Source organism: Chanos chanos, chromosome 4 (genome assembly GCF_902362185.1).
Source record: "Chanos chanos chromosome 4, fChaCha1.1, whole genome shotgun sequence".
Classification (NCBI taxonomy): domain Eukaryota; kingdom Metazoa; phylum Chordata; class Actinopteri; order Gonorynchiformes; family Chanidae; genus Chanos; species Chanos chanos.
Window position 1 is genome coordinate 42,627,312 of NC_044498.1, and position 23,339 is coordinate 42,650,650.

At 39.4% G+C, this 23,339-nt stretch overlaps 4 protein-coding genes across 7 annotated transcripts; 2 read left to right on the forward strand and 2 right to left on the reverse strand.

The window, feature by feature from the left end:
- The first annotated feature begins 249 nt into the window (after positions 1-249).
- Positions 250-6,491, forward strand: LOC115810408 (CD276 antigen). Its single transcript, XM_030772338.1, has 4 exons — positions 250-338; positions 4,291-4,644; positions 5,016-5,294; positions 6,379-6,491. The coding sequence occupies exons 1-4, from the start codon at positions 290-292 to the stop codon at positions 6,489-6,491; spliced, it is 795 nt and encodes a 264-aa protein (XP_030628198.1). The 5' UTR covers positions 250-289.
- Positions 6,492-7,086: 595 nt separating this feature from the next.
- On the reverse strand, positions 7,087-12,950 carry zbtb8os (zinc finger and BTB domain containing 8 opposite strand). Of its 4 annotated transcripts, none has more exons than XM_030771375.1 (7): positions 12,828-12,950; positions 12,646-12,670; positions 11,365-11,486; positions 10,865-10,947; positions 10,322-10,374; positions 8,034-8,070; positions 7,087-7,378 (listed from the first exon to the last, which is right to left on the reverse strand). In XM_030771375.1, the coding sequence occupies exons 1-7, from the start codon at positions 12,907-12,909 to the stop codon at positions 7,292-7,294; spliced, it is 489 nt and encodes a 162-aa protein (XP_030627235.1). In that variant the 5' UTR covers positions 12,910-12,950; the 3' UTR covers positions 7,087-7,291. The 4 variants fall into 4 exon arrangements, with proteins under 4 accessions (XP_030627235.1, XP_030627236.1, XP_030627237.1 ...); XM_030771376.1 differs by lacking the exon at positions 10,322-10,374 and adding an exon at positions 8,628-8,650 and having other exon boundaries at positions 8,034-8,099; positions 10,828-10,947; XM_030771377.1 differs by lacking the exon at positions 12,646-12,670 and having other exon boundaries at positions 12,824-12,950.
- Positions 12,951-13,320: 370 nt separating this feature from the next.
- LOC115809687 (histone-binding protein RBBP4-like) lies at positions 13,321-20,271 on the forward strand. The gene is made up of 12 exons (XM_030771445.1): positions 13,321-13,336; positions 13,749-13,896; positions 14,563-14,708; positions 14,883-15,056; positions 15,566-15,681; positions 16,477-16,637; positions 17,612-17,738; positions 18,090-18,167; positions 19,358-19,434; positions 19,514-19,571; positions 19,961-20,071; positions 20,209-20,271. The coding sequence occupies exons 1-12, from the start codon at positions 13,321-13,323 to the stop codon at positions 20,269-20,271; spliced, it is 1,275 nt and encodes a 424-aa protein (XP_030627305.1).
- Positions 20,272-20,988: 717 nt separating this feature from the next.
- On the reverse strand, positions 20,989-23,311 carry LOC115810409 (syncoilin-like). The gene is made up of 5 exons (XM_030772339.1): positions 22,724-23,311; positions 22,054-22,256; positions 21,435-21,642; positions 21,172-21,296; positions 20,989-21,037 (listed from the first exon to the last, which is right to left on the reverse strand). The coding sequence occupies exons 1-5, from the start codon at positions 23,309-23,311 to the stop codon at positions 20,989-20,991; spliced, it is 1,173 nt and encodes a 390-aa protein (XP_030628199.1).
- Positions 23,312-23,339: the final 28 nt, after the last annotated feature.

The following is a 23,339-nucleotide window of genomic DNA, read 5'->3' on the forward strand; positions in this document are numbered from 1 at the left end:
CCGATAGCAAACGTGTAGTACACTACACGAAAGTTGTCATAATTGTGTACCATACTGTATACTAGTGTGTGGAGTAGTGCGCAGTATGCAGTGTATACTAGGCTAGTATGTAGTATGTAGTACGGTAGTATGCCATTTCGGACACAGCCTTTCTCTCCCTAATCCGCCGGAACAGCACCCTCTCTGTGTTCCGGGACCTCCTGATTTTCAAATTAAGCACTGCCCGTAAGCAGGCAAAGGTTAAAGTGAGGAATGAGTGCTCTAATGCGGTCGGGTGCCTACAACGGGAATGCTTTCGTTTGTGTATTTGGTGTTCATCGTCTTTACACGTTCCGCTGGTAAGCAAAAATAGACATATACACCATGATGTTTGAAGTTATTACTTTGATGCATGAAATCAGTTGTGTTTTTACAAGACCATATTAATGTGCTTGTACAACGTAGTTCATTCGAAAAACGATGAATAATTTCATTGACTGAAATTGATTATTTGAGATACATTTGAAATTACAGTTAAATTACTCCATTGCTTTTGTTTTACCTTCAAATTGTGGAAAAGTTGCCTTAACAGATTTCGCTGTACTTTGCATAGCCTACATATAGCTTCCAGATTCCATGTAGATCCCAGTTAAGAACTGACTCACAGTATTTTATTTTATTTTATTTTATTTTATTTATTTAGTTTTGTAGCTGTATCGGCTATGACAGTATAGTGCAATAGAATATAGCCCAGTGGATTTCTTTAACTTGGCTTGAATAATTTGGCGTTATTGAAGGTGTAAAGCAAACTGAAGACAAAATAACACAGCGAGGGTCAGTGAGTCTTGCCTCTCGGTTATCCCGACCCTTCCAGTGTGCAAATAACTCGAGTTTAAAGCGTAAAAAGAAATTTGCATCAACACATTGGGGGATTATAATGTCTCATTGGGTTTGGTTGGTGTATTAACTGTGGCTCAGAATAGGCAATGCCTAGGGTAGCCTAGTGTACACGAAGGGAGCTGGAAAACACAAGTGCCTCTAATTCAGCTCAGATATGAGCAGGTAAATAAGATCTTACAAATATTTTAGCTATAGATATGTGTCCTATTTCAGTGGCAGAGCGAATGGCTGTGAGAGTCCTCCCCTTTATCGTAATCATTTGAGGTGCGTGTATGAACGCGCAAGTCAAAAGTTCTTCGTGTATGCCTTAGTCTTTGTCTTCAGTGCTGTACCAGCAGGACTTACAAAAAACTCATGAAATACTTAACTGATTTGGTTTGGTACTTGAATTATTTAAGCGACGCATGAAGAACACTTTCCTTGTCCGATCAGTTCTGGTCATAACGAGATGTAATAACTTACACTACTTTCGGCAAGATCTGACTGTCCCGCAGACTCCTGTTCTCAAGGAAGAAAGCAAGCAATATCAGGCAAGACTTTCAGGGGAAGAAACGTGATGTACCATTACAGCTTGATTCAGACTTAAATCTTAACCTTGGAGCTTGGGTGAACCTATTAGTCTTTACATGACCCAGAACATTTTTTAGATAAGTTAAGAAAACACAGAGTGTGACTGACCTCGGTAACAAATCAAGCCATTTTTGATTGCATCAAGAAAGAATGTTCCACAAGTATTTACCTGCCAAATGCAAGCAATAACTTTACAGTTTTTTAATTTCAGTTTTTAGAATGAAAAAGAGATACAGTCTGTCATGTCAGAGGGGTGTACCTGTCTTGTTTTGAAAGTCTTTAGGAATGGGACTGTAATCACTTCCCCATTCAAACTTGGACCTATACATGGGCTTATCATAAGATACACATGATATTTTGGAGAATCTGGAAGATTCAGACTAAACTTTAAACACAAAATGGCAAAGTACAACAGCCTTAACCAGTTTGATGGAATCTGTGTTTTAGGGTCGGGTGTCTGTTGACTTTTTTTTTAGACCACAGAAATCCAAAGGTCTGATATTAAATGCTCCACTCCCTGTAACCCCGTCAAGCCAAAAGCTTACTATAGGCTATACCTCTGAAGTTTCTGGTCTATGGGTCAAAGACAAAAAGGGGTTGACAAGCATCAAAAAAATAAAAATGTAATACAACTTTTTTGTCTTTTTTGGTGTACATTAGAATGTATCCTGTGCAAAAAGTAATGACTATCATACGTTTTTATCATGATTAACAGAAGACCCCCCCCCCAAATGTCATTCAGTGTAACAACAGTTTATATACAAAAAAAAAGATTGTGAGGCATATTAGGAACAAAAACATTAAGATGACATATCAAAAGACTTTACTTAAGGATCACAATGCAGCCCCCAAATACGAATTAATTTTGTCATTTTAAATCTTTATACTTTGCCAATATCCTTCCAACCACTACATTTTACCCATTTGTCAGCAAGTAGTTTTTGTAAGGGAGTGAGATTCATTCAAAATACAATAAAATTTAGTCTGATCACACATTTATATATGTAATAAGTACAGGTCAGTATAACTATATTGTGTCATTTTCGCATAAATATATCTGTTACACCGAATGACCATGGTTTTTTACTCTGAATGACGTTTTGTTAAAAAGGGATAGAGTGTATTGGTATTGTCATTGTTCCCACTATTGCAATGTTTTTAGTATTAGTCTGGATCATTAAATTAGTTTTAATAACATCCCTGGATAAATGACAGCAGAAGCAGATGTTGAAAAAGAATAAGGATTTTACTCTACGAGATTGTTACATAAAATAATTTTCTATACACACCCACTTGTGCACGGTCTCACGCACACGCACTTTTTTCTTTTGTCAAAATAAATGGCATGCTATCAGGATGGGTATTTTGAGTGGAGAATCTCCTCAATGGTCTCTCTTGAAACTGTGACATAGGGAGGTGGGACTCGAAATAGTGATAATTATTCAGACTACTGCAATCCTCAAAACCTTTCTTAGCCCCTTGCTAGGAGATCGACCCTAGTGACTGGGTCTGCATTTAGTTTTTGTCTGTACCTTGCAACTCTCTTTTTGTTTGAGGGCATCTGGAAACATCAATAACACAGATAAAAAAAATGAAGTTTCAAACATTGTTGTCAGCCAGGCTTGTGACTGGAGGGTTGCTGGTTCAATTCCCAGGCCCACCATCCATGGCTGTGTGCCCTTGAGCAAGGCACTTAACCCTAATGCTCCCGGGCGCAGAGGAATGCTGCCCACTGCTCCTGCATCTGTTGTGTGTTCACTGCTGGTGTGTTGGATGGGTTAAATGCAGAGGACAGTGTGTGTGTGTGTGCAATCACTGAAACTTAAATGTCCCTCATTTATCTGAAATATAAATAAGATGCTAAAATTGTTATTTATACAGTGATACTGTCATTCAGTGTAATGAATGACACTGTGGTGTAACAGAGAAGTTGCATTACACCGAATGACAAAACTTATACTTCAGCATATATTGCAGACTATCAACTGGCCACCTATATCAAACAATGACCTTGACCAATAAAGTTAATTACAGTTATTCACAGCATATACAGTACTTTTTTTAAAAAATAAAATCTAAAATAGAGGTGTTTTTTGGCATCTTACTGAATGACATGTGGGTTTATAGCTTAGTTTATCACACTATGAAAGGATGAAATGATCAAATATTTCAGAGAGATAAACTCACCTTGCTGCAGCACTACAGGGGCCTCAGGGGTCCTTCTCATGATGTCACAGACTGTCACATGAGTATCAGTTTTTGATATTTAGAAATGGCTTCTTGATCTTGTTACACTGAATTACCTCTGATGAACTGCGTATTTGTGACAAAAATCCCCTGGTTATTTCAGTGCTTAAGAAAAACGAAATTATTCTTTTAATATAACACTGCCTACACTCATCTGATGATGCCAAGAGAACAAATATATACTTTTACTCGGTATTATATATGTTTATTTAAAGATGTAATTGTAAAATCGAAGTGCAGACCATTACACTGAATATGGATTTTGCAGTCTGGAACAGTATGTCATCCATATTTGGACATTTTATTTTCTGCTGTAAATTTGGTAAATTTAATTTGAGGCAGTCACAAAAATGGGCGCGTCTCATCTTTTACCCCATACATATAGTTTGTTATATAGAGGGTGTGCACCCTTCAGTGCTTGGCTTTAACCACAGTGTGGTTAGTTTGATGGGAGTTTTGTGCTGTGTCCTTCAATACAGTGATCTGCCTTGGCCTCAGCCTGTCTTGCATTACTTAGTTTGGGTTTATTTAGACTGCCCACAACCAACTGGTTCAGAGTTTCAGAAAGTCTCTATCTTTTCTCTGTTTTCTTAGCACTCTTCAAGGTGACTGTTCCTACAGAGCATGTTGTGGCAGTGCATGGTATACCCACTGTCTTGGGCTGCGTGTTCACACGCAGCACCGAACCTGATATCGAGAGCCTCGTGGTCACATGGCAGCGGACCGAAGATTCACGCGTTGTACACAGTTTTTATTATGGCAGGGACCAGCTGGAGCGGCAAAGCTCTGACTACCACAACCGAACAGGACTCTTTGCTTCAGAGTTGGCAAATGGCAATGCCTCCCTAATGATAAGGATGGTCAGCCCCGAAGATGTAGGAAAGTACTTATGCACAGTAAGCAGTGCCAAGGGAACAGATAAAGCACAGCTGCAATTGGACTATGGAGGTATGTGGGTGTGTAGTGACCACCCAATTCCCAGCATATGCTTTCCAAAGAAGACTGGAGTACCACAATTTCATTTTGGAATAAAACCATGTTCACCTTACTAAGTCAGCTGGCCCAGATCCTTGGCTTAAAGGGTAATGTATTGCTTTATTTTTTTTATAAAGCAAAGTGTGGTGGTTCAGTCTTCTTTGGAAAAAATATGCCAGGAAGTTGGTGGTCCTTGAATAATCCAGACATTTTCTGCTTTTGGCCCCAGGGAAAACAGTATTAAACTTTTTCTCCAAGCAGTGGGTGTCTTTAACTTTGCTTTTCATTCCAAGATTTATGTGCTCACTGTACATGTCAGCTTTTTTTCTTTTCTTTTTTCTTAGCGTTCTATTCAGAGCCCAGATTAAGCATTGCAGTGAACAATACAAGTGTGACCCTTCAGTACGAAACAGAAGGTTTTCCTGAGCCTGAGGTTCGATGGCTGGGTGAAATGGGTCAAAACCTAAGTCATCGCACAGAGCTCACTCCTTTGATGAACAGATCAGGGCTCTTCTCCTTGAGGAGTCGGTTTGAAGGTCCAGCTCCACAGCTAAACGTGACGTTTATCCTTACCAACCATCTCCTTAAGCAAGTGCTGAAGAGGCCAGTCTACTATGACAACGGTAAGGGACTGATTGTGTCGATTTCATAAAGATTACTAATGCCATGGTTCGGTATAGCATGTAAGAGAAGATGTGCATTCACAGGTGTTTGATCATTGAGAACAGAGTGACAGAATGTAGCTCGTGTACGAAAAGAGGCTAGAGATGCCTATCCTGTCCAAAAGTTTGCTTCTTTTGGAGCAAGTAAGGTCAGGATGTTCCAGCTCTCACCTTTCATGAACTTCTGTGCGTGAGGGAGAGAACAAGGCAAAGCAGAAACACAGGTGGATGAGATGGGTGTGACTGGTTGTTTGGGTCACTCCACAACAAAGGCAGACACATGAGAACCTCTTTCTCTCATCTGTGATGTGACTTTGGTGACATCCAGTCTTTCTGGGTGTGCCTGACTATTCTGGGCTTTCACTTGCATGTCTGAACAGGTTTACTACAATCATACAATACCTCTACTGAGGTCTTTTTTTTTTGTAGTTCATAATACATAACATTACCTCATGAAACCAAAACAGTGACATGTTTTGGAAACTGTAGGCGGTTACGTTAGTTTAGCTTAGGTCTTCCACAGTTTACAACAGCAAATAACACAGTATCACTCATTATCTAAACCGCTTATCCTGATTAGGGTCGCGGGGAGTGCTGGAGCCTATCCCAGCGCTCATAGGGCGAAAGGCGGGGAAACAACCTGGACAGGTCGCCAGTCCATCGCAGGGCAGACACACAGACAAACACACTCACACACACATTCATACCTAAGGGCAATTTGCAATTTAGTGTCTCCAGTTCACCTAACCTGCATGTCTTTGGACTGTGGGAGGAAACCGGAGCTCCCAGAGGAAACCCACGCAGACACGGGGAGAACATGCAAACTCCACACAGAAAGGACCCTGGCCACACAGTATGCTATGTAAAAACATATGGTTACAATGTGACTCACACATTGTGTGTTCTGACAGCAGGACATTAAACACCCCGCAAAAACACGTTCCTGTTTGGTAACTGTGGACTATTTGTGCATTTATGTCAATCTGGGAAGGGTGATAATCTGATGCTGTATCTAAGTGATGGGTGTTTCTCTCTCTCGTTTTAGGTGGAGATATTGCACATAATGGGAGCAACGGAATCATAATCACTCTGTCTTTAGTCTGCGTTGCTCTATCACTTATAATACTTTTTGTGTGTTACCATCGCAAGAAGCATTGAAGGAACTGGACTTAACACCGAACAGACACCGCCTAGAAATCTTTCATGAAGTGCTTGCATTTATTCCCTGTAAAAAAGCTTCCCCGATGTAATCACACAGAGACGTGCTGGAGCAAGCTTTAATGTTCACCCTCGGGGGCGATTTCTTGAGGTGTCCCTGTTTAAAATGGGCCTGTGAACATGACAGCCTCAGCACTGCATGAATGCCTAGTGTGATTTTGCAATGGGATTAATAACCATCTCCTGGCCCTAACTTGTGCATGACAAGTACCATGATTTCCCAATGACACATTAACCTGAAAATTCAAATTCATCTCAAACCTACGACAGGCAAAAAAAAGAAAATGGTGCAGAAACACCTGCTTTCAGAGATGAATTAGATGATATCTAGAAGAAGTCACATCTTCTGACTTTCCTTTTTTCGCCTTTAATACCCAGTGTTTTCCAATCAAAGATATTTTGTAGTGAAACAATAACACATTTCAATTTTTTTTAATAATAACAACAAGGTTTTTTTTTTTTTTTAAACTTGTTTACACACAGTTAAACGTATAATAATATATAGTTTCATAATCAGCTGTGGATTAATTTTTAAACAAAACTTTATTTAATATAACATAATAAAAGGTGTGCAGTGTTCACATCCATCTGTGCTATGTCAGCTCTGTCCCTTTGTTATGATTTAACACAGCTTTGTGTTATACGTCAGCTTTGGGAAGGAGTCTCTGTAAACAAAGGATTTATTCTGAAAATATTCATATAAATCATAAAAGGAGAGATTTCTCTGTGGTTTCCATGAGTTAGATATCGATGATGACAAAGATCTCGGGTTTCTTCTTATCATGTATTTGCATGGCTGAGTAAGTGATTGCTTTCACCTCCGTCCCCTTAAACAGAGAAGAGACCCATCATTTCTTCCATGTTACTTACAAATTGTATCAAATTTATACTTTGACAATCACAAAGTTTTTATTAGATATTTAAGAGTGTTGAATTTATGACATGGCCATTGCAATGTAAACAAATGCTGAACAGTGCAGAACTAGAACTTGTGCTCTTTGAAGTTATCTTCTTGGTCTACATGAAGTGTTCCAAAAGCATTCATTTCCTAAACTCTCAGTAATGCTCTCATGGGCCATGTGACTTCCTTTCAGTTTTTCTTGAGACATGTGTGAAGCACTTGTGGGGCAGGTGGTTCACAAGGCCTTCGTTGTTCTGTTTTCAGTGTGTTACTGGAAGTCATTTGAAACCACTGCAGAGTACATTTACCATCCCAAAAAAATCCAAAAAAACTGCACTATCCACCTACACTACAGTGCACCTATTATATAAGATTTACAACACACCCACCTTGCCACAAAATATGTGTTCAGAGTAAACTTTAATTGAAGTTTGACTCATGACATTTACTGAAATGTTTGTAATATTCGGAACAACGCATAAGACGGTCTGGAATGACCTCACAGAAATTCCTAGATGCGTTGGTTCCAACAGTGGTAAAAGGAAGGAATTCCATAACCATGGGTACAACACTCCACTTACCTGTGGATGTTTAGAAAGGTTGAATTCCTCTCCCCACCTGTACAAACACACACACAACATAGCTGACTGTCCAATATGTCTCCTTCACTTTATCCATCAGATGTAATAGGAATGATGAGCACATTTTGGCAGTAATCTCACAAACACACCCACACTGCAGTTTACAGTTATCAGCTAATACTCGAAGGCCTCCTCACTTTTCTTGCAGTGGCGGGAAAAGCAGGGTTTTTTTTTAATAGCCTTAGATGGTCCCAAAGGCTCTGTGATTTGAACCTGCTGTCTGCTCTCTAAAACTGCCAAAGCCAAGTTACAAGGAACTGTATGAAGCATCATATTTCTTATCAAAAGATGACTGCTATCTACTTGGAAATGCCTGTCCATGCTGTTTACTGATTCCCATCCATGAGCAATATATAAATTTTAGTGCAGTTTACGCACTTTTGGTTTTTGGTTTACTCAAGCGTAATATCCACTGACAAAACACCTTAGAACTGATTCAGTGTATGAAACCTCCTGCTTCTTGATTTCTCAAAGACCCTATGTCGTTGTTCTTGTTCCCTACAGGAGGATTAGTAACTGTTAAAACTAGAGGACAGGTGTGTTATTTCCAGCTAAATCTAATCTGAACTGCATCATACTCAGGGGGATTTGTCACAGTTCTTTCCAGCTAAATAAAATCTCGTCTGTGCTGATGGCATATTACTCACAAACAGAACTGAATTCTATTGAAAGAATGTATTGTCACGGAGGGGTCAGACAAAGTTTTCCAAAACGTTTTATGGGTGGAATCACATTGTGGTTTATTCATTTCACCAAGCGCCATGCTGTCGGCAAGTTGTGCCAAAGCGATGGGTTTTTGTCCTGACGTGCTGTTTTCATATTTCTGTCAGAGTGTGTTGTCTTCCAAGTATTGGGTCTGCTTCTCAAGAATGCTTTTTATTCCTGTCAAAATGTTGTTGAAAAGCCCCTTTGAATCAGAGTCCAAATAATATCAAAAGTTTTGGCAGATTCTTCTATATTAAAACACCAACTATGTAGACAAGAACAGAAATGAATAACTGCTTAAACTATTGGCAGAAAACCCTCATTTATGTGATATGATTTGTCATACAACTGACTTGCGCTTTAAATCAACCCTCTATTTATTTCTAGTGAAGGTACTTCTGACTACTAGGAGAAAAAAAGAATCAATTCTGAAATTGGATTGTCTGCATTCCTCTGAACAACAAAATTCATTTTGTGAAGCTTAAGTTGTTTTTGGATCTAACCTCCTTTTAGGTTTCACTATTTAACACCTTTGTAGATTGGGATCTCTAGTGACTTTCCCTATGAAACCATTCACTGTCACCTCCCACTTGCCATGTAAGAATACCCACCCTGTCAATAGTGAGGTTGTGAAACATTGTGTTATTTTACCTGAAATGTGATACTATCTTTTCTGTTTTAAAAAAAAACAGCCATTCTCACGTCAATGAGCCAAAATAAAACACAGTTGATAGAGCACTGAGCAGAAATCCAGGGGGAGTTAAAACTCAAAGCGCCTTTGGATTTTCTTTCAAGTAAAGCCGAACTACAAGTAAACCTGATTGGAACGTGAACAAAGTGGCTTTTGTTTAAGGTAGTGTTCCAGCTACAATGTCACACTTCATTTCACGAATCGGAAAGGGCTTGTTGAGTGAAAAGGAGATACTGCTTGACATAAGCAGAAATCTTAGATGATGGTCACTAAGTCACAAACACAGTAATTCCACCTACTTTACGCACCTCCTGAGCAAATAATGTCGGAAGCACGCATAGATATATGTTAGATCTTTAGTCGGGTGCAAGAGATCAAAACAATATTCCAAATTCATTTTAGTGAGAGCTGTACTAAGACGAACATAAAGCTTTTTATATAACAATTCTTTTGCGATCCATCCAGCTGAGAATAAAACTGCAACTGGAACATTAAACAAAAGCCACTTTCTTGCTGTCACTGCTCAGGCTGAAAGTTTCTTCAACTGTATCTCATCAAAGAGTACATTTAAGTCAGAGCAATTAACTTCATTTGTCATGTGAATAAATCATATTCCTTTGTGATTTCCGATACACACATTAGATTTTAAGGCAACTGCTCAGATCTGATTTTTTTTTTTTTTTTTTTTTTTTGCTTTATACATATTAAATGCCAGTAAACTTTCAGTAAATTAGCCCCTTTATCACCTATTACTCACACTCCTCCAAGTAATGATTGCAGCTGGCCTGATGTGATATATGTATTGTTTTAAGGTGGTCTTTGATGAACCTACCCGATAGAGCGAATTCTGAAGTGCATTCGGTCTAGATGGACAACTTTAACTTCCTAGAAGACAGAGAAGAGCAACAACATTCATGTCCAACAGACGGGTCCACTTCAACAGTCACATTTTAACGTCTGCACAAATAAATATATTCACATAGCGATAACACATACACACAATCATACAGCAGGAGAATTCCTGCCAACACTTATTTATGTGGATATTTCTAGACTGTGCCCCAAATGTAAATAGGTCAAATATAAAAAGTATTTTGAAAGGTCACATTTGGCCATTTCACCGCTAATCTCTCATTAATGAGGAAGCATGTGAGTTTTGTAAGTACAAGCCCAATGGAAGCCTCCATAGAGAATAGAATATGAAATGGAATATCTATTTTTTTCCTTTTAAGCATAAATCAACAGCCACATCAACCTGTCAGGGAGATACGACACACATACCTCCTTTGATACATGTGATGCCAATCAAAGCACATTAAATACACTTTCAAAAAAAACCAAAAACAAAGCAAACAAAGGTAGGTATGGAAAGTACCCTGGGAATGAAAAAAACATCTGCACTGAACTTGAAGAGCCAATCATCTAAGAAGTGGAACAAAAGGGACTCCATATCTTCACCTGAGGAGAGGAACAGAAGGGTCTTTGTCTGTGGCTGACAAGAGAACACATTAATATCTGTTACATCCCTAAATAAATCAAGCCACGTCACTGTTAAACCAGGAGACACCCTGACGACAACACTGCTTCTTTGTCCTGAAACAATGTTGGACTTTTGCCACTGACTCAACTCAAAAACATGATTTAAGAGAATATGCATTCCTAAAGTCAATCAGTGCTGTGTGATAAGTTGTAAGACCAGACAGTTACTCTTTAGATAATACAAACTTACAACCATTTAACACAAAACATTGCTTATCTCACCGTTCAGCAATGGGTATCTGTTACCATGACTGCTGTATAAACATCCCAAGCTTCATAAAGTTTTATGAATGCCAAACTAGGGTTAAAGAAAAATTTTGCAGCCACCTGACTCACCCTCAGACTCAACTTCGATGGTATCGATGGGCTCTACAGTTTCCGTGTCTGTCATATAACCAAACATAGCCATTGCACACTGTTCAAATGCTTCCTCCAGTGAGTCTCCCCATGAATGCAACCTAAATACACACACAGTCATTAACCAAAGCACATGTACAATGATGAGGTATTTTTAGACAGGGGTGTATAAAGTAAAAGTAGAAGTACTCTTGCTAAAAAAAAAAAAAAAGTACTCTAAGTAGAGTTAAAGTATCTGAAAAATAAGTGAGAGTATAATAGTTACTCATTTACAATTTACAAAAACAGTTGTCAGTTTAACTCTCCTTAGAGTACTTTTTTTTTTAACAAAAGTACTTCTACTTTAACTTTATCCATCCCTGTTTTTAGAAATCAGAGTCAACTTTGTCTTAACACAACTCTGTGAGGGCTCAAGACTGGAAATATGGCTTTTAGACACTGACATGACCACACAAAAATTAGTCGCAAGAAGAATTTTGGCATTTGACAGAATGTATGTAAGACTTTCTGATTAGAGATGAGCACCTGGTAACTTCACTGTTAAGCAGTTTTTGTGCTTGAAAAACAAAGCTCAATCGAAAAATAAAGCACAGTCACCACACGAGTCAAAGCATGATTTCATAACAAGATGACATTTGATACATGTGAAACTAGAGGTTTACCTCTCATATTATGGGGGCCTTACGTGTGAAACTGGACCCAAAGGACACATGATATCTAAGATATTCAACAGTGAAACTTCCTCATGAGAATGATTTTGATGTTATCATTATCTTTCACTCATGATTAAGAAAACATTGCATTTTTATCGCTTTCTAAGGGTGCCGAGGCTTCTTATAAAATAAAATTTTATTTCTGATTGGAACACAGAACCCATAGAATCTAAGTGTTGTTTTCATTATTTCTGTGTACTTTACAAACAGAGCGGCTATGTTACGAAACGAAATAAATAAATCTATACATATTGCTATTTTAAAAGCACCGTTTAAACTGATTTAGAATCGCGCTGTGCTGTTTTATATGCTGTACCGTACGAGCACTGGAAAAGTAATTTTAAATAATTTTATAAACGGCTTGTGCTCATCTCGCTGTAGCACCACTGTTCTGGGTTTAGTCCACTGGATTGAGGAGGGAACGATGACATGTTTTTAAGAGGCCTTGGTCTTGCCATGAACAGCAAACACTTCGTCCATACAAACTGGTTAATGAAGAAACATTGTGCTGGTCAGAGTAGCGGGACTATAAAATGAAGGAACTTACTGGACATCAGCTGTGTGATCCAAATCTGAAATAACAGATGATATGTTACATTTTTCGTCTCCTTGTCAAGTGTTTCACCTCGTTAAATCAACACTTTGTCGTTCCATATTAAAACACACGAGGCAGCAATCGGTCAGTACTCATTTTCGAACACAACAATAACCCAAGATCACTTCACTCACATTCATATTTCTTGGTGATGGCTGGGTATTTAGCCTTTATTGCTTTTTGGGCTTCCGTAAGATCGAGTTCACGATCATTCATTTTGAAATAATTGTTGCTGTCCTATGAAACTTCCCATCGAGCGAGATACAACATGAGGAAGTATAAACAAGCTCACGCTGTCACCGGTTTTTCACAATAAAAGTCCAACTTTAGAAAAGTAGGTTTCGACTGATAGCAAATAATGAACAATTTTCATTTTTTCTCTTTATAGTAAGTCATGATGCGCATTATATAGTATCAATGTATTAACAGCTGTTGTTAAAATTAATTTTATTAATAAAAGTACTATTTGGGGGGAAATAACTGTGTACGTAATGTCCGCCGTCAGTATTCTCCACTCCGATAGGTGCTCTGGACAGCGCTATCGCCATTGAATGTTGGCGCGTCTTGCGGTTTTGTGATTCTCAAGGAAGCGTGCCTGCTTGTTGTGTATATTGTATATATTTCGGCATGGCTGACAAAGAAGGTAATTTACTTACGAGAATAATTATTTATGGATTTGTGCAAATGGTAATAAAGGGAATGAAGTGATTTATGTTTTACTGTTAGACTTTCATGCAATATATCCTCTCCCGTTATGTTGACTTGGCTCGTTAACTCGGCAAAGACGGATTTATATCGCTTCCTATAGCGTTAATTGCATATGCTTTCATTTGAAAAAAAAGAATACAAAGTTAGTCTACGTCTGGCTAGGCTAGTGACATGATGTCTGTTATATTAAAACTTTTAAACTAGCCTTTTTTCGATCTTGGGATAAACTTACTGGTTACGTTTGAGTGTAAGTGCTCATGTAAGTCATCGCTTGTGTTGCTCAGCTAACTTCACAAAATGAGTCTTTGTCATGCTTTATCACCAAAAAAATGAATGGTGTGTTGCAGCAACGTTCGATGATGCAGTGGAGGAGAGAGTGATTAATGAAGAATATAAGATCTGGAAGAAAAACACTCCCTTCCTGTATGACCTGGTGATGACCCACGCGCTGGAGTGGCCTAGCCTTACTGCCCAGTGGCTACCTGACGTGACTAGGTCCAGTCATTTGCTCTCTCCAACCGCAATAGTGTCGTATGCCGCTTAGCTACCGTTTCTCAGTCAGATTTGTGCAGCGACTCAAGATGGTTTGGACCAAGATAGACAAATGATTCTAGCGCCTCACTTCACCGAGGATCCCATCTACGAAGTCTTACAGTTCATGTCACTAATTCGACGTGGTCAGAACTGAATTGTCTGGAAAGATGAGTCGATCTGTTGTCAACGAATGTTTGTATATGTCGGGAGCTGAACTTGGTGTGATTTCCTCCCTCTTTTTTTACTATTTAATTTTCATTTTAGAAGTTGAGGACACTAAATCACCCAGTTCAAATACAGAGCTTGACCAAAGTTTAAAAAAAAAAAAATCATCCCCAGAGCCCTAAAGGATTCCCCGATGTATCTGCTGAAACACATCATTACAACATAATATTGCTGACAGTGGGACCTCTGGCTGTGTGACAGTCAGCTGACTCAGTAAAACAAATAGCTGTTTTGTTTTTTTTTTAATTACCGTGGTTATCACAGATATGGTTACTAGCAACGATGCCAACCATTATGACACAGTGTATCTGGCCCGAATAGATGGACAAATGGAGATGGAGTGTTCATTTTGCTTTTTCTTTTTCCTGGCTTTTCTTCCCTTTTTTATCCCCCCAACATTAGACCAGAGGGAAAGGATTTCAGCGTGCACAGACTGGTGCTAGGCACACACACCTCAGATGAGCAGAACCATCTAGTCATCGCTAGCGTGCAGCTCCCAAATGATGACGCCCAGTTTGATGCCTCACACTATGACAGCGAGAAAGGAGGTGAGATTTTCACCTGTCAGATTTATATCAGATCATATTTTTAAGAGTGCCCTGTCCCTTCTCTCTCTCTCTCTCTCTCTCTCTCTCTCTCTCCCCCTTTACTTCCATTTCTACCTACCTCTCCATCTTTTCTGGAAAATTGAGTTTGTCTCATGTGTTTTCCCTTGGCCACAGAGTTTGGTGGCTTCGGCTCTGTCAGTGGGAAGATTGAGATTGAGATTAAGATTAATCATGAGGGAGAGGTGAACAGAGCACGCTACATGCCCCAGAACCCTTGCCTAATTGCCACAAAAACCCCCACAAGTGATGTGCTTGTCTTCGACTACACCAAACACCCATCCAAACCAGGTATGCCTCAGTTTACCCACGTAAGCATAGCTCCCTCCAAAGAGCTAAGATTCAGTTTATGCACAGAGCTCACCTCTGTGAACAGGAGTTTTTTGGGGTTTTTTTGAGCTGCTCAGGCCGTGCAACTCAGCTTAATTTTTGATCAAACATTTAACAAGTTTAACCAAAGAAAACACACACATGTGAACAGACTTTTTGTGCTATGCACATTTTTAAAGAAACCGTGCAGCTGCATGTTTTGGCAAATCTGCACTCCAATGCCTGACATACCAGCAAGTTAAGTAGTATTAGTATGAGTGACTCCTGATGATTTGACTATTCAAACGAAACGCCGTGACTCGTTCATTCATTAACAGTCATGCGGTCGTGCTGGACCCTTTTACTTTATGGCCCATCTGTAGAGCCGTGTTCGTAAATGGTTTCCTCGTGTACCATATTTGTTTTACTTTTTCTTTCTTTCTTTTTTTTTTTTTTTTTTTTTAAACAGTAAGCTTCTGTTTGTGTGATAGATCCTTCTGGAGAGTGTACTCCAGACCTGCGACTGAAAGGCCATCAGAAGGAGGGCTATGGTCTGAGCTGGAACGCTAATCTCAGCGGCTGTCTGCTCAGCGCTTCTGATGACCATGTGAGGACCGCCTGCTATAGGACGTTCATCTACAGTATAGTCCCAACAGTCGATAATTTACTGCAAATTTATAGATTAGAATTTCTGATTTTAATACCTTGAATAATTTTATGCACATTTCTTTTTGTGGTAGTTTGACCGGTTGCTCCATGTATTATTTCAGTGTATATGGGAATCATTGGTTGAGTGTAAAATGATATTTGGTTGCTGAGTTTTTAGGCCTCACAATTTTAGCCCATACATACTCATACTGTAGTTTTTTTTATATCCCTTTGGTGACAGTCGTTCTTAGGGCCAACTAAACACAAATCTGCAGGGAAAAAAACTTGAAATTGGCTGAAATGTGAATTTTCTAACTGTGCTGAAGAATTATGCATTGATTTTGCCATCTTTTGACATTATTGAAAATCCAAACTTTAATTGACAGTAGACATGTAAAATGGAAGTGATATCACAAAATGCAAAAGTGGGCTTAATCGCCACGGACACAGAATAACCTCACAGAAAATTTCATCAGTTCTCTATCAAACAGAACAAAACTTTTGTCAATTTGTTGCAATTTGAATCTCTGGACATGAGTGGGTTAGGATTTAACTTAATTGTAATATGATTAAACTAATTGTCTTCTTCTATAGTTTTCCTGTATTTGACTATGTCACGGTGACTGCAGTTTGATGACAGTTACAATCTAGAAAAACAAACCAGACCAGTCAGTCCCGATATTTTACCCAACAGTCAGTTTGATATATTTTTCTTCGCCCCCCCCCCCCCCCCCCCCCCCCACCACATGTTCAGACTATATGTCTGTGGGATATAAGTGCAGTTCCAAAGGAAGGGAAGATGGTGGACGCCAAGACCATCTTTACCGGACACACAGCGGTGGTGGAAGACGTGTCCTGGCACCTGCTGCATGAGTCGCTCTTTGGCTCCGTCGCTGATGACCAGAAACTCATGATGTGAGACTTCAGTTCCCACACACCTCTCCAAAAGTGCTCTTACATTCCATTTAGCCTAATCCTGTTATACAAGTCGGTACCATGTGTCAGTTTTGTTTGATTGTGGGTGTGATGTTTTTAGAATCTGACAAAACTAGCTTGCATAGGGACACAGCAAAAACGGTTTTAGCGCGATTTTATTCGACCGTGACGCTCTTTTTTTTTTTTTTTTTTCCTCCTCAACGGAGTTTCATTGCATTGCTTCTGTTCTGAACTCCTTTGTCAGAAGCAAAGAAATGTCAAGAAGTTACAAGTAGTGTTCATCCAAGCACACTGTACATGTGTTTATGAGGTATAAAACAGATTTCGTGCCTCCTTGAATTTTAAGTGTGCTGTGGAGTATCTGTACCATCTGATGATAGTAATAATAATGTTTTATTTTCCAGATTATATTGTCCCAGTTTATTTTCTCTTTTGTTTTAACACTCTTAAGTAGACAGCTGTTTGCTGGTCTGCAGTAACTTTGCTGGATGAGTGGATCTCTTCTCTACAGCAGAGTACATATTTACAGACAGGTTTAATAAAAGAGCTTACAGGAGGAATTATCATTTTAGAATAACCCAAGGTGTCGTAAAATTGTTTGGATAACCAAGTCACCATCACAGTTCAATAGCAGAGTGTGCCCATCAGTGATGGCCGGCCAACCTGTCCCGTAATCACAATGGCATATGTGAAAACAACTTCAAATAGCTGCTCACTCATGTGAGTCTGCCCAGGTTTTTCAGTAACTATTCAGATTTGTGCAGGGGATATCTGTCAGTGTTTTGTTCCTGATAACATTATTCCATGCATTCCATGTCATGTTTGTGTCAACGGTATAGATTTTGTAATTCAATTTAATTCTAATGTTAATTGTAATTTAGTTGTAAGTTGACCGTTTCTTGTTTGTTTGTTTTTTTGTTCTTGTTGTTGTTTGTTTTGGGGGTTTTTTGTAGCTGGGACACACGGTCCAATAATACATCGAAGCCCAGTCACGTGGTCGACGCCCATACTGCGGAGGTCAACTGTCTGTCCTTTAACCCTTACAGCGAGTTCATCCTGGCCACTGGCTCAGCTGACAAGGTAACTGAGACGATGCCCAGTGCACCCTTCCTCTGGTTTATGTCCTGAAGATACAGGACGGTACTGCAGTCAGAGTTTAGTTGGCTGAACAATGTGTTCCTTGATCAGCTACAAGATTTTAAATTATGCACTGTGAGTGATTTTTATAAGTGATTTTTTTTCTTCCCAAAAGACAATTTGACACAGTCAATATTCAAATTATTTTGCGGTTATTCGTAAGTACTAACTTGTATTTTCTTGTGAAAAGAGTATATCTTTGCGTTGAGAGTGGCCTATTGTAGTTGGAAACGATGATGATGATGATGATGATGATGATGATATTAAACGTGCTGTGGGCTTTGTCTTTTTCAGACAGTTGCTCTGTGGGATCTAAGGAATCTGAGACTGAAGCTTCACTCCTTTGAGTCTCACAAAGATGAAATCTTCCAGGTCTGTATGTTTTCTTCCTTTTTGTTATGTTGAAGCTAGTGATAAACTTGAAACACTTAACATTTAACTGGTACGTTTACGTATAAGTAATAAGTCTAGTTTCGAGCTGTTTGAGTTTACATTACCTCACAGAAGTGTTTTAAGTATTAAATTTGAAATATTCCACTTTCTTCCATAAATCTGCTGCAATGAAGTTGCTGTTATCCTGCTTTGAGATCTGATTGCTTGACACTAATTCTTATTCTATCATTAGATTACATATTTATTTATAGTCTAGAAACAGCACTGTTGTCTTAAAATGTTTTATTCACTAGGGACCACTGTGCAGGCTGTCTTTCCCTGTCTTATTTCTATGCAAACTTTCAAAAAAATCAGTTGGCTGGTTGTTTCTGTGTATGTCTTTGGTCGTTTTTTGAATCAGTGTTTGGGAAGATACATTAAACCTTAACGTTCCACGTTGACAAGTTGTCACTGCTTTGATAAACCAGTTTCATATGAATGATTTTATCTGTGCTCTAAAAACAATGGAGTGATGTTGTGGCTCATTCAGGATATTAAACCATGTTTTTTTTTTTTATTCTAAACCTATTTTCATAACCTCACACATGTTTGAAAGGTTCACGTTGAGTTATGACATGAAACACGGGTAGCCACTATGCAGTAGCATCTAATTTAGCCTACATCATACATTTTCATGTATATTATACATGTTTTTGCCAAAACCAATATTTTTTATTATTCTTATTTTCATTTATTTTTAATTTGGTTCCCCTGATGTGAGAAATGAACTGTAATTAATGGATAAATTAAATAGTTTTGGTGAAGCCATAACTAGTAGTTGTTCTGATTTTTGTTGACCAGCAGATGTCAGTAGAGACATCTCTCTTCCACCATGACTAAATTAAATGCTTTATTATGCCTGACAATATACTGTTGTTATTAGAGGACGGGAATGCTGATTTTGGGTTTCTTTTTTTTTCGATATGTGTTACAGGACTCTAATTTTTTGTAGATTCATTGTATCATTATGAGAAACATCAGCACAAATAAATGAATCCAGTTCCTGAAAAAAGTTCTAAAACACTAAACTTGGACTTGCTTAAGACCTAGTTTTTCCTTAAACCTAACGGTAGTGGGCAAGCCTTAAGATGCTGATATAAAATTCTTGTCTTCCTCTCTCCCTCTCATAGGTCCAGTGGTCTCCTCATAATGAAACCATTCTGGCCTCTAGTGGTACTGACAGACGTCTCAACGTCTGGGATCTCAGGTTTGTTCCATCTGTGTGTGTGTGTGTGCGTGCGTGTGTGTGTGTGTTTTCTCCATGTTAACACATCTTGTCTTTGCAGTAAAATTGGTGAGGAGCAGTCTCCTGAGGATGCTGAGGATGGACCTCCAGAACTTCTGGTGAGTGTCAAGGAGAGGGAAAAATGTTCATGTTATTTGTTGAAGTTGAGTTTAGAAAAGTGAGAGTTTAGGCCTGACACATCTTCTGTTATAGTACGGGCATTTTAAGGCTAAAATTGCCCCCATACCTCTGTTTATCAATCAGACAAGTTATTCATACTGGATATTTAGGGTTTTTTTGTGTTTCTCACCAAAATTTGCGTCATTGAATATCAAAGTATGAAGAACAGTATACCTTTGTAAATATTAGTCTGACAGAATAATAATCATACAAATCACACACCATTTATTTGACCCTTAGGAAGACATATACATGTAGAAATATACACTTATGTCAACATGGGTGACACTCGATTTTCAATTTTCCTCCATCTCTTTTTCTTTCTCAGTTCATTCACGGCGGGCACACAGCCAAGATCTCGGATTTCTCCTGGAACCCCAACGAGCCGTGGGTCATATGCTCAGTGTCTGAAGACAACATTATGCAAGTGTGGCAAATGGTATGAAGCCTGTCTTAAACATAAACGCACACAGAGATACACATGAAATACGCTGATTTTGTTGTGTGTCTTTATGAATTGTGTTGGCATGGTAACGTATTTGGTAACATGTTGCTTGGTGTACGTGGCTCTTGCAGGCTGAAAACATATATAATGATGAAGAGCCTGAGGGAGCCGGGGATGCTGAGGTCCAAGGATAAATGAAAAGAGTCAATAAACAGAACACCCCCCCAGTTTCATCCCTGGCTACCTGGATGGTGTGTCTTCGTCTCAGCTTCTTTCAAACTCACGGATTGCTTTCCTTTCATGTGTGACAGATCTGAGTGGAACAATCCTAACATGCTGTACCATATGCATCAGGGCAATCAGCTACTTACAACATCTCATTCAGTAAAATGGATGTGATGGGGTTTTTTTTATTGGTCGATCAAGATCAGTCACACCCCAGTCATCTCAGGTGTCCTTTGAGCATTATCTTATAAATGGTCTGAATCCCCATTTGAAATTTCAGTCATTGGTTATTGTACATAGACAACTAGGGATTTAAGTGTCAACTTTTTTTTTTGTTTGATGGCATCACAGTTGTGTATTTTGTTTGTTGTTCTATTTAAATACCTCTGAAGTGGCATTTCCATGTCTTTTTTTTTTTTTATTGAACTACTTTATCAAAATAAAAGGACATTACGTCATCATCATGCAAATTGTAACTTGTAAAGATTTGAATATTAAATTTACGTTTTCTGTCTTCATTAATAGCAACTTAAAAGTTATAAAAACTTTTAAAGTTTGCAATTTTGATATAGGACCATGTACTACAGATCACAAAACACCACCGTAAGAGTACACTGCACATAGAAGGGTGATTACTGATACGTTCAGAGTCTGAGAATACTGCTGTGCAAAACCGAAATCTCTTCTCACTCCTCAGTCCGGGTCCGCGACCCGTCTTGATCAACTACAGTCCTCCTGCAAACACAAATAGTTAATGGCACATTGAATAACACAGTACAAAGACTCTTTGTTTCGTTTCACTATTAGTATTTTAGTAGTGTCATTGGGTAAAATGGCAGTTTTGTGTCGTCATGAAAGCTTGAACAGACCTGTAGAAATCCAGTTGTGTGAGAAGCATGCTTCTGAGTTCTTCCAACTGTCTGTTTACGTTTATCTGAACCTGAAGCTCTGTTTTTAGCTCCCTCATACTCTCCTCCAGAGAAAACACAGCCTCCTACAGATGAAGAGTAAGGATAATTGCAAATCCCACAACATTCGTGCAATAGGGTTCACCATGAAATTGTTGATGTAGGACAGAGACTGGAGCTCCGTAGAGTTTCTTTGTACCTCTTTTCTCCCCCTTTGTCCATACCTTGTACTGGGCCATGGTCTCTCTCCTTTGCTCTTCCATCAGGGCTAGTCTTTGTTCCAGGCAGGTCTTCTGTAGTTCCAGCTTCTGGCTCTCATCTTTCAGGGGCTTCAGTCGTGTTCTCAGGTCTTGCCCCAGCTCCCTGGTCCTGCGTAAGGCCTCTTCCCCCACCTGTCTCCTCCTCAGCAGAGCCATCACCCGTGGCTCATACCTGCAAAAGAAGATGCTGCTTCAGCATCTCACAGATGCTAATAGTAATGCTGGTCCACAAATGGCATTAAATATATGTGTTGTATGCAACAAGAGGTGCTGTTTGGGGAGCAGGATTTCAACCCGTCCTCCAAGAACACCTACCATTCCACGTATTTTGTGTAATCTATCACTTGAAGTTTTACCACGTGGTCTTATAGTTGATTCGAGAAAATATGTAAAACATTGAGGTTTTTCCTGAATTTAGCCGAGAACATCAGTGGCAAGATCAGGATAAGGCTCATCATACATTAGAAGCATTGCTTGGGTAAGTAATCATGCAGTTTGACTGAATTGATCGTCAGTCCATTTGGCATTAGATTCACCATTCCAAAGACTAATAATACCAAATGCAGCATAGAGGAACCAATACCATTGCTCTACACTCCTCATGCTGCTGCGGGCATAGCGACCAAACTCCATGGAGGCTCTTCGACAGTGGGACAGGTCACTCATTGCCCGGGGTCGGCGCCGGCTCCTCAGTCCCTCCTCCAGGGCTACCAGATGGTTCCTATGGGCTTCGCGGATATGGGAGGTCTCCTGAATGAGATCCAGAACCTGAGACTGGAGCTCCTCCTGCAGGGTACAAAAGCATTTTACAGACATCTCTCTTACACAATACTTTCAAAGGTTCAATACCACAGCTGTTTTTCTCCACTGACTGCTTTCATTTGCAGTTCAGTTGAAACTACTCACATGTTGAACGTCCTGTAAAAGGAATGCTCTGTATCGGAACTTTTGAGAGGACCAACCCAAAAGTGCACTCTTCTAACAATTTATTTTGTCGCTTTTATCAGTTTCTGTAAAATTAGGTTGTATTCCTCTGTGAGACTTTAAGCCAATGTACCAAACTGATAAATAATAGATAATAGTGCCTAGAATTTAGGGGATTTCCCCATCCCAATCACTCTGTGATATCCATATAAAAATATACGGATGAATGTATCATACCTAGAGGCTACTCTCAACATAACACAGGTGTATTATACTTTAAATAATAATGAATGGATGTACTGTTTCACATGACTGTCATTGTATCTTACCTGCGTGAGAACAAGTTGAGCAACCTCATACTGTTGAGCTGCCATGGTAACCTGAGTCTGTATACAATCCCTGACCATGGCAAACAACTTCCTCTTCACCTGGCTCATTTCCTCCTGCAGTCTCTGTTTCTCCAGCTGTGTGCAGGACAGTTCACTACGTGTCTTAGTCAGCTGCAGCCGCATTTCCTGCACAGCCTGCAACATGGGTTGTTCCAGCTGCAGCAGTTCCTGCACCAGCGCATCCCTCTTCCGTTCCAAATCACCCACTTCCCCAATGCACTTCTCAAAGAGGAAGGCCAGGTCCTCGGTATTCTGAACTTCCCTCTGCACTGGAGGCAATGCCAGGTCTGAGAAGTGAGCTTGAGCTATATAGCCATCCTTGACATCAACAAAGTCACCAGTGTCAGGATTTGAATCACCTGTAAAGTTAATCTCACAATGTACCTCCCCAATGTTCATACTGTTTCTCTCGGGGTCTTCTTCCATCAAAACCCTCCTCCTTTCGGAATATTCCTCTCTAAAAGACATCTCCTGTGGGTGTCCCTCATCCTCTTCACTCCTCTCAGGGCATTCACTTACAGCCTCCATATTCTCTGTCTGTGATCCTTCTTGACCA

Excerpts from the sequence above, each read along its gene's own strand:
- LOC115810408 (XM_030772338.1), top strand. The coding sequence starts at position 290 with ATGCTTTCGTTTGTGTATTTGGTGTTCATCGTCTTTACACGTTCCGCT. Across the intron at positions 4,645-5,015 it reads GCTGCAATTGGACTATGGAG|CGTTCTATTCAGAGCCCAGA; the intron begins GTATGTGGGTGT and ends CTTTTTTCTTAG. Across the intron at positions 5,295-6,378 it reads GCCAGTCTACTATGACAACG|GTGGAGATATTGCACATAAT; the intron begins GTAAGGGACTGA and ends CTCTCGTTTTAG.
- zbtb8os (XM_030771376.1), bottom strand. The coding sequence starts at position 12,909 with ATGAATGATCGTGAACTCGATCTTACGGAAGCCCAAAAAGCAATAAAG. Across the intron at positions 12,671-12,827 it reads CATCACCAAGAAATATGAAT|ATTTGGATCACACAGCTGAT; the intron begins GTGAGTGAAGTG and ends CTGTTATTTCAG. Across the intron at positions 7,379-8,033 it reads ACCTTTCTAAACATCCACAG|GGGACGGAGGTGAAAGCAAT; the intron begins GTAAGTGGAGTG and ends TCTCTGTTTAAG.
- LOC115809687 (XM_030771445.1), top strand. Across the intron at positions 18,168-19,357 it reads ACAAAGATGAAATCTTCCAG|GTCCAGTGGTCTCCTCATAA; the intron begins GTCTGTATGTTT and ends TCCCTCTCATAG. Across the intron at positions 20,072-20,208 it reads TTATGCAAGTGTGGCAAATG|GCTGAAAACATATATAATGA; the intron begins GTATGAAGCCTG and ends TGGCTCTTGCAG.
- LOC115810409 (XM_030772339.1), bottom strand. The coding sequence starts at position 23,311 with ATGGAGGCTGTAAGTGAATGCCCTGAGAGGAGTGAAGAGGATGAGGGA. Across the intron at positions 21,643-22,053 it reads ATGAGGAGTGTAGAGCAATG|GTATGAGCCACGGGTGATGG; the intron begins GTATTGGTTCCT and ends CTTCTTTTGCAG. Across the intron at positions 21,297-21,434 it reads AGACCATGGCCCAGTACAAG|GAGGCTGTGTTTTCTCTGGA; the intron begins GTATGGACAAAG and ends CTTCATCTGTAG.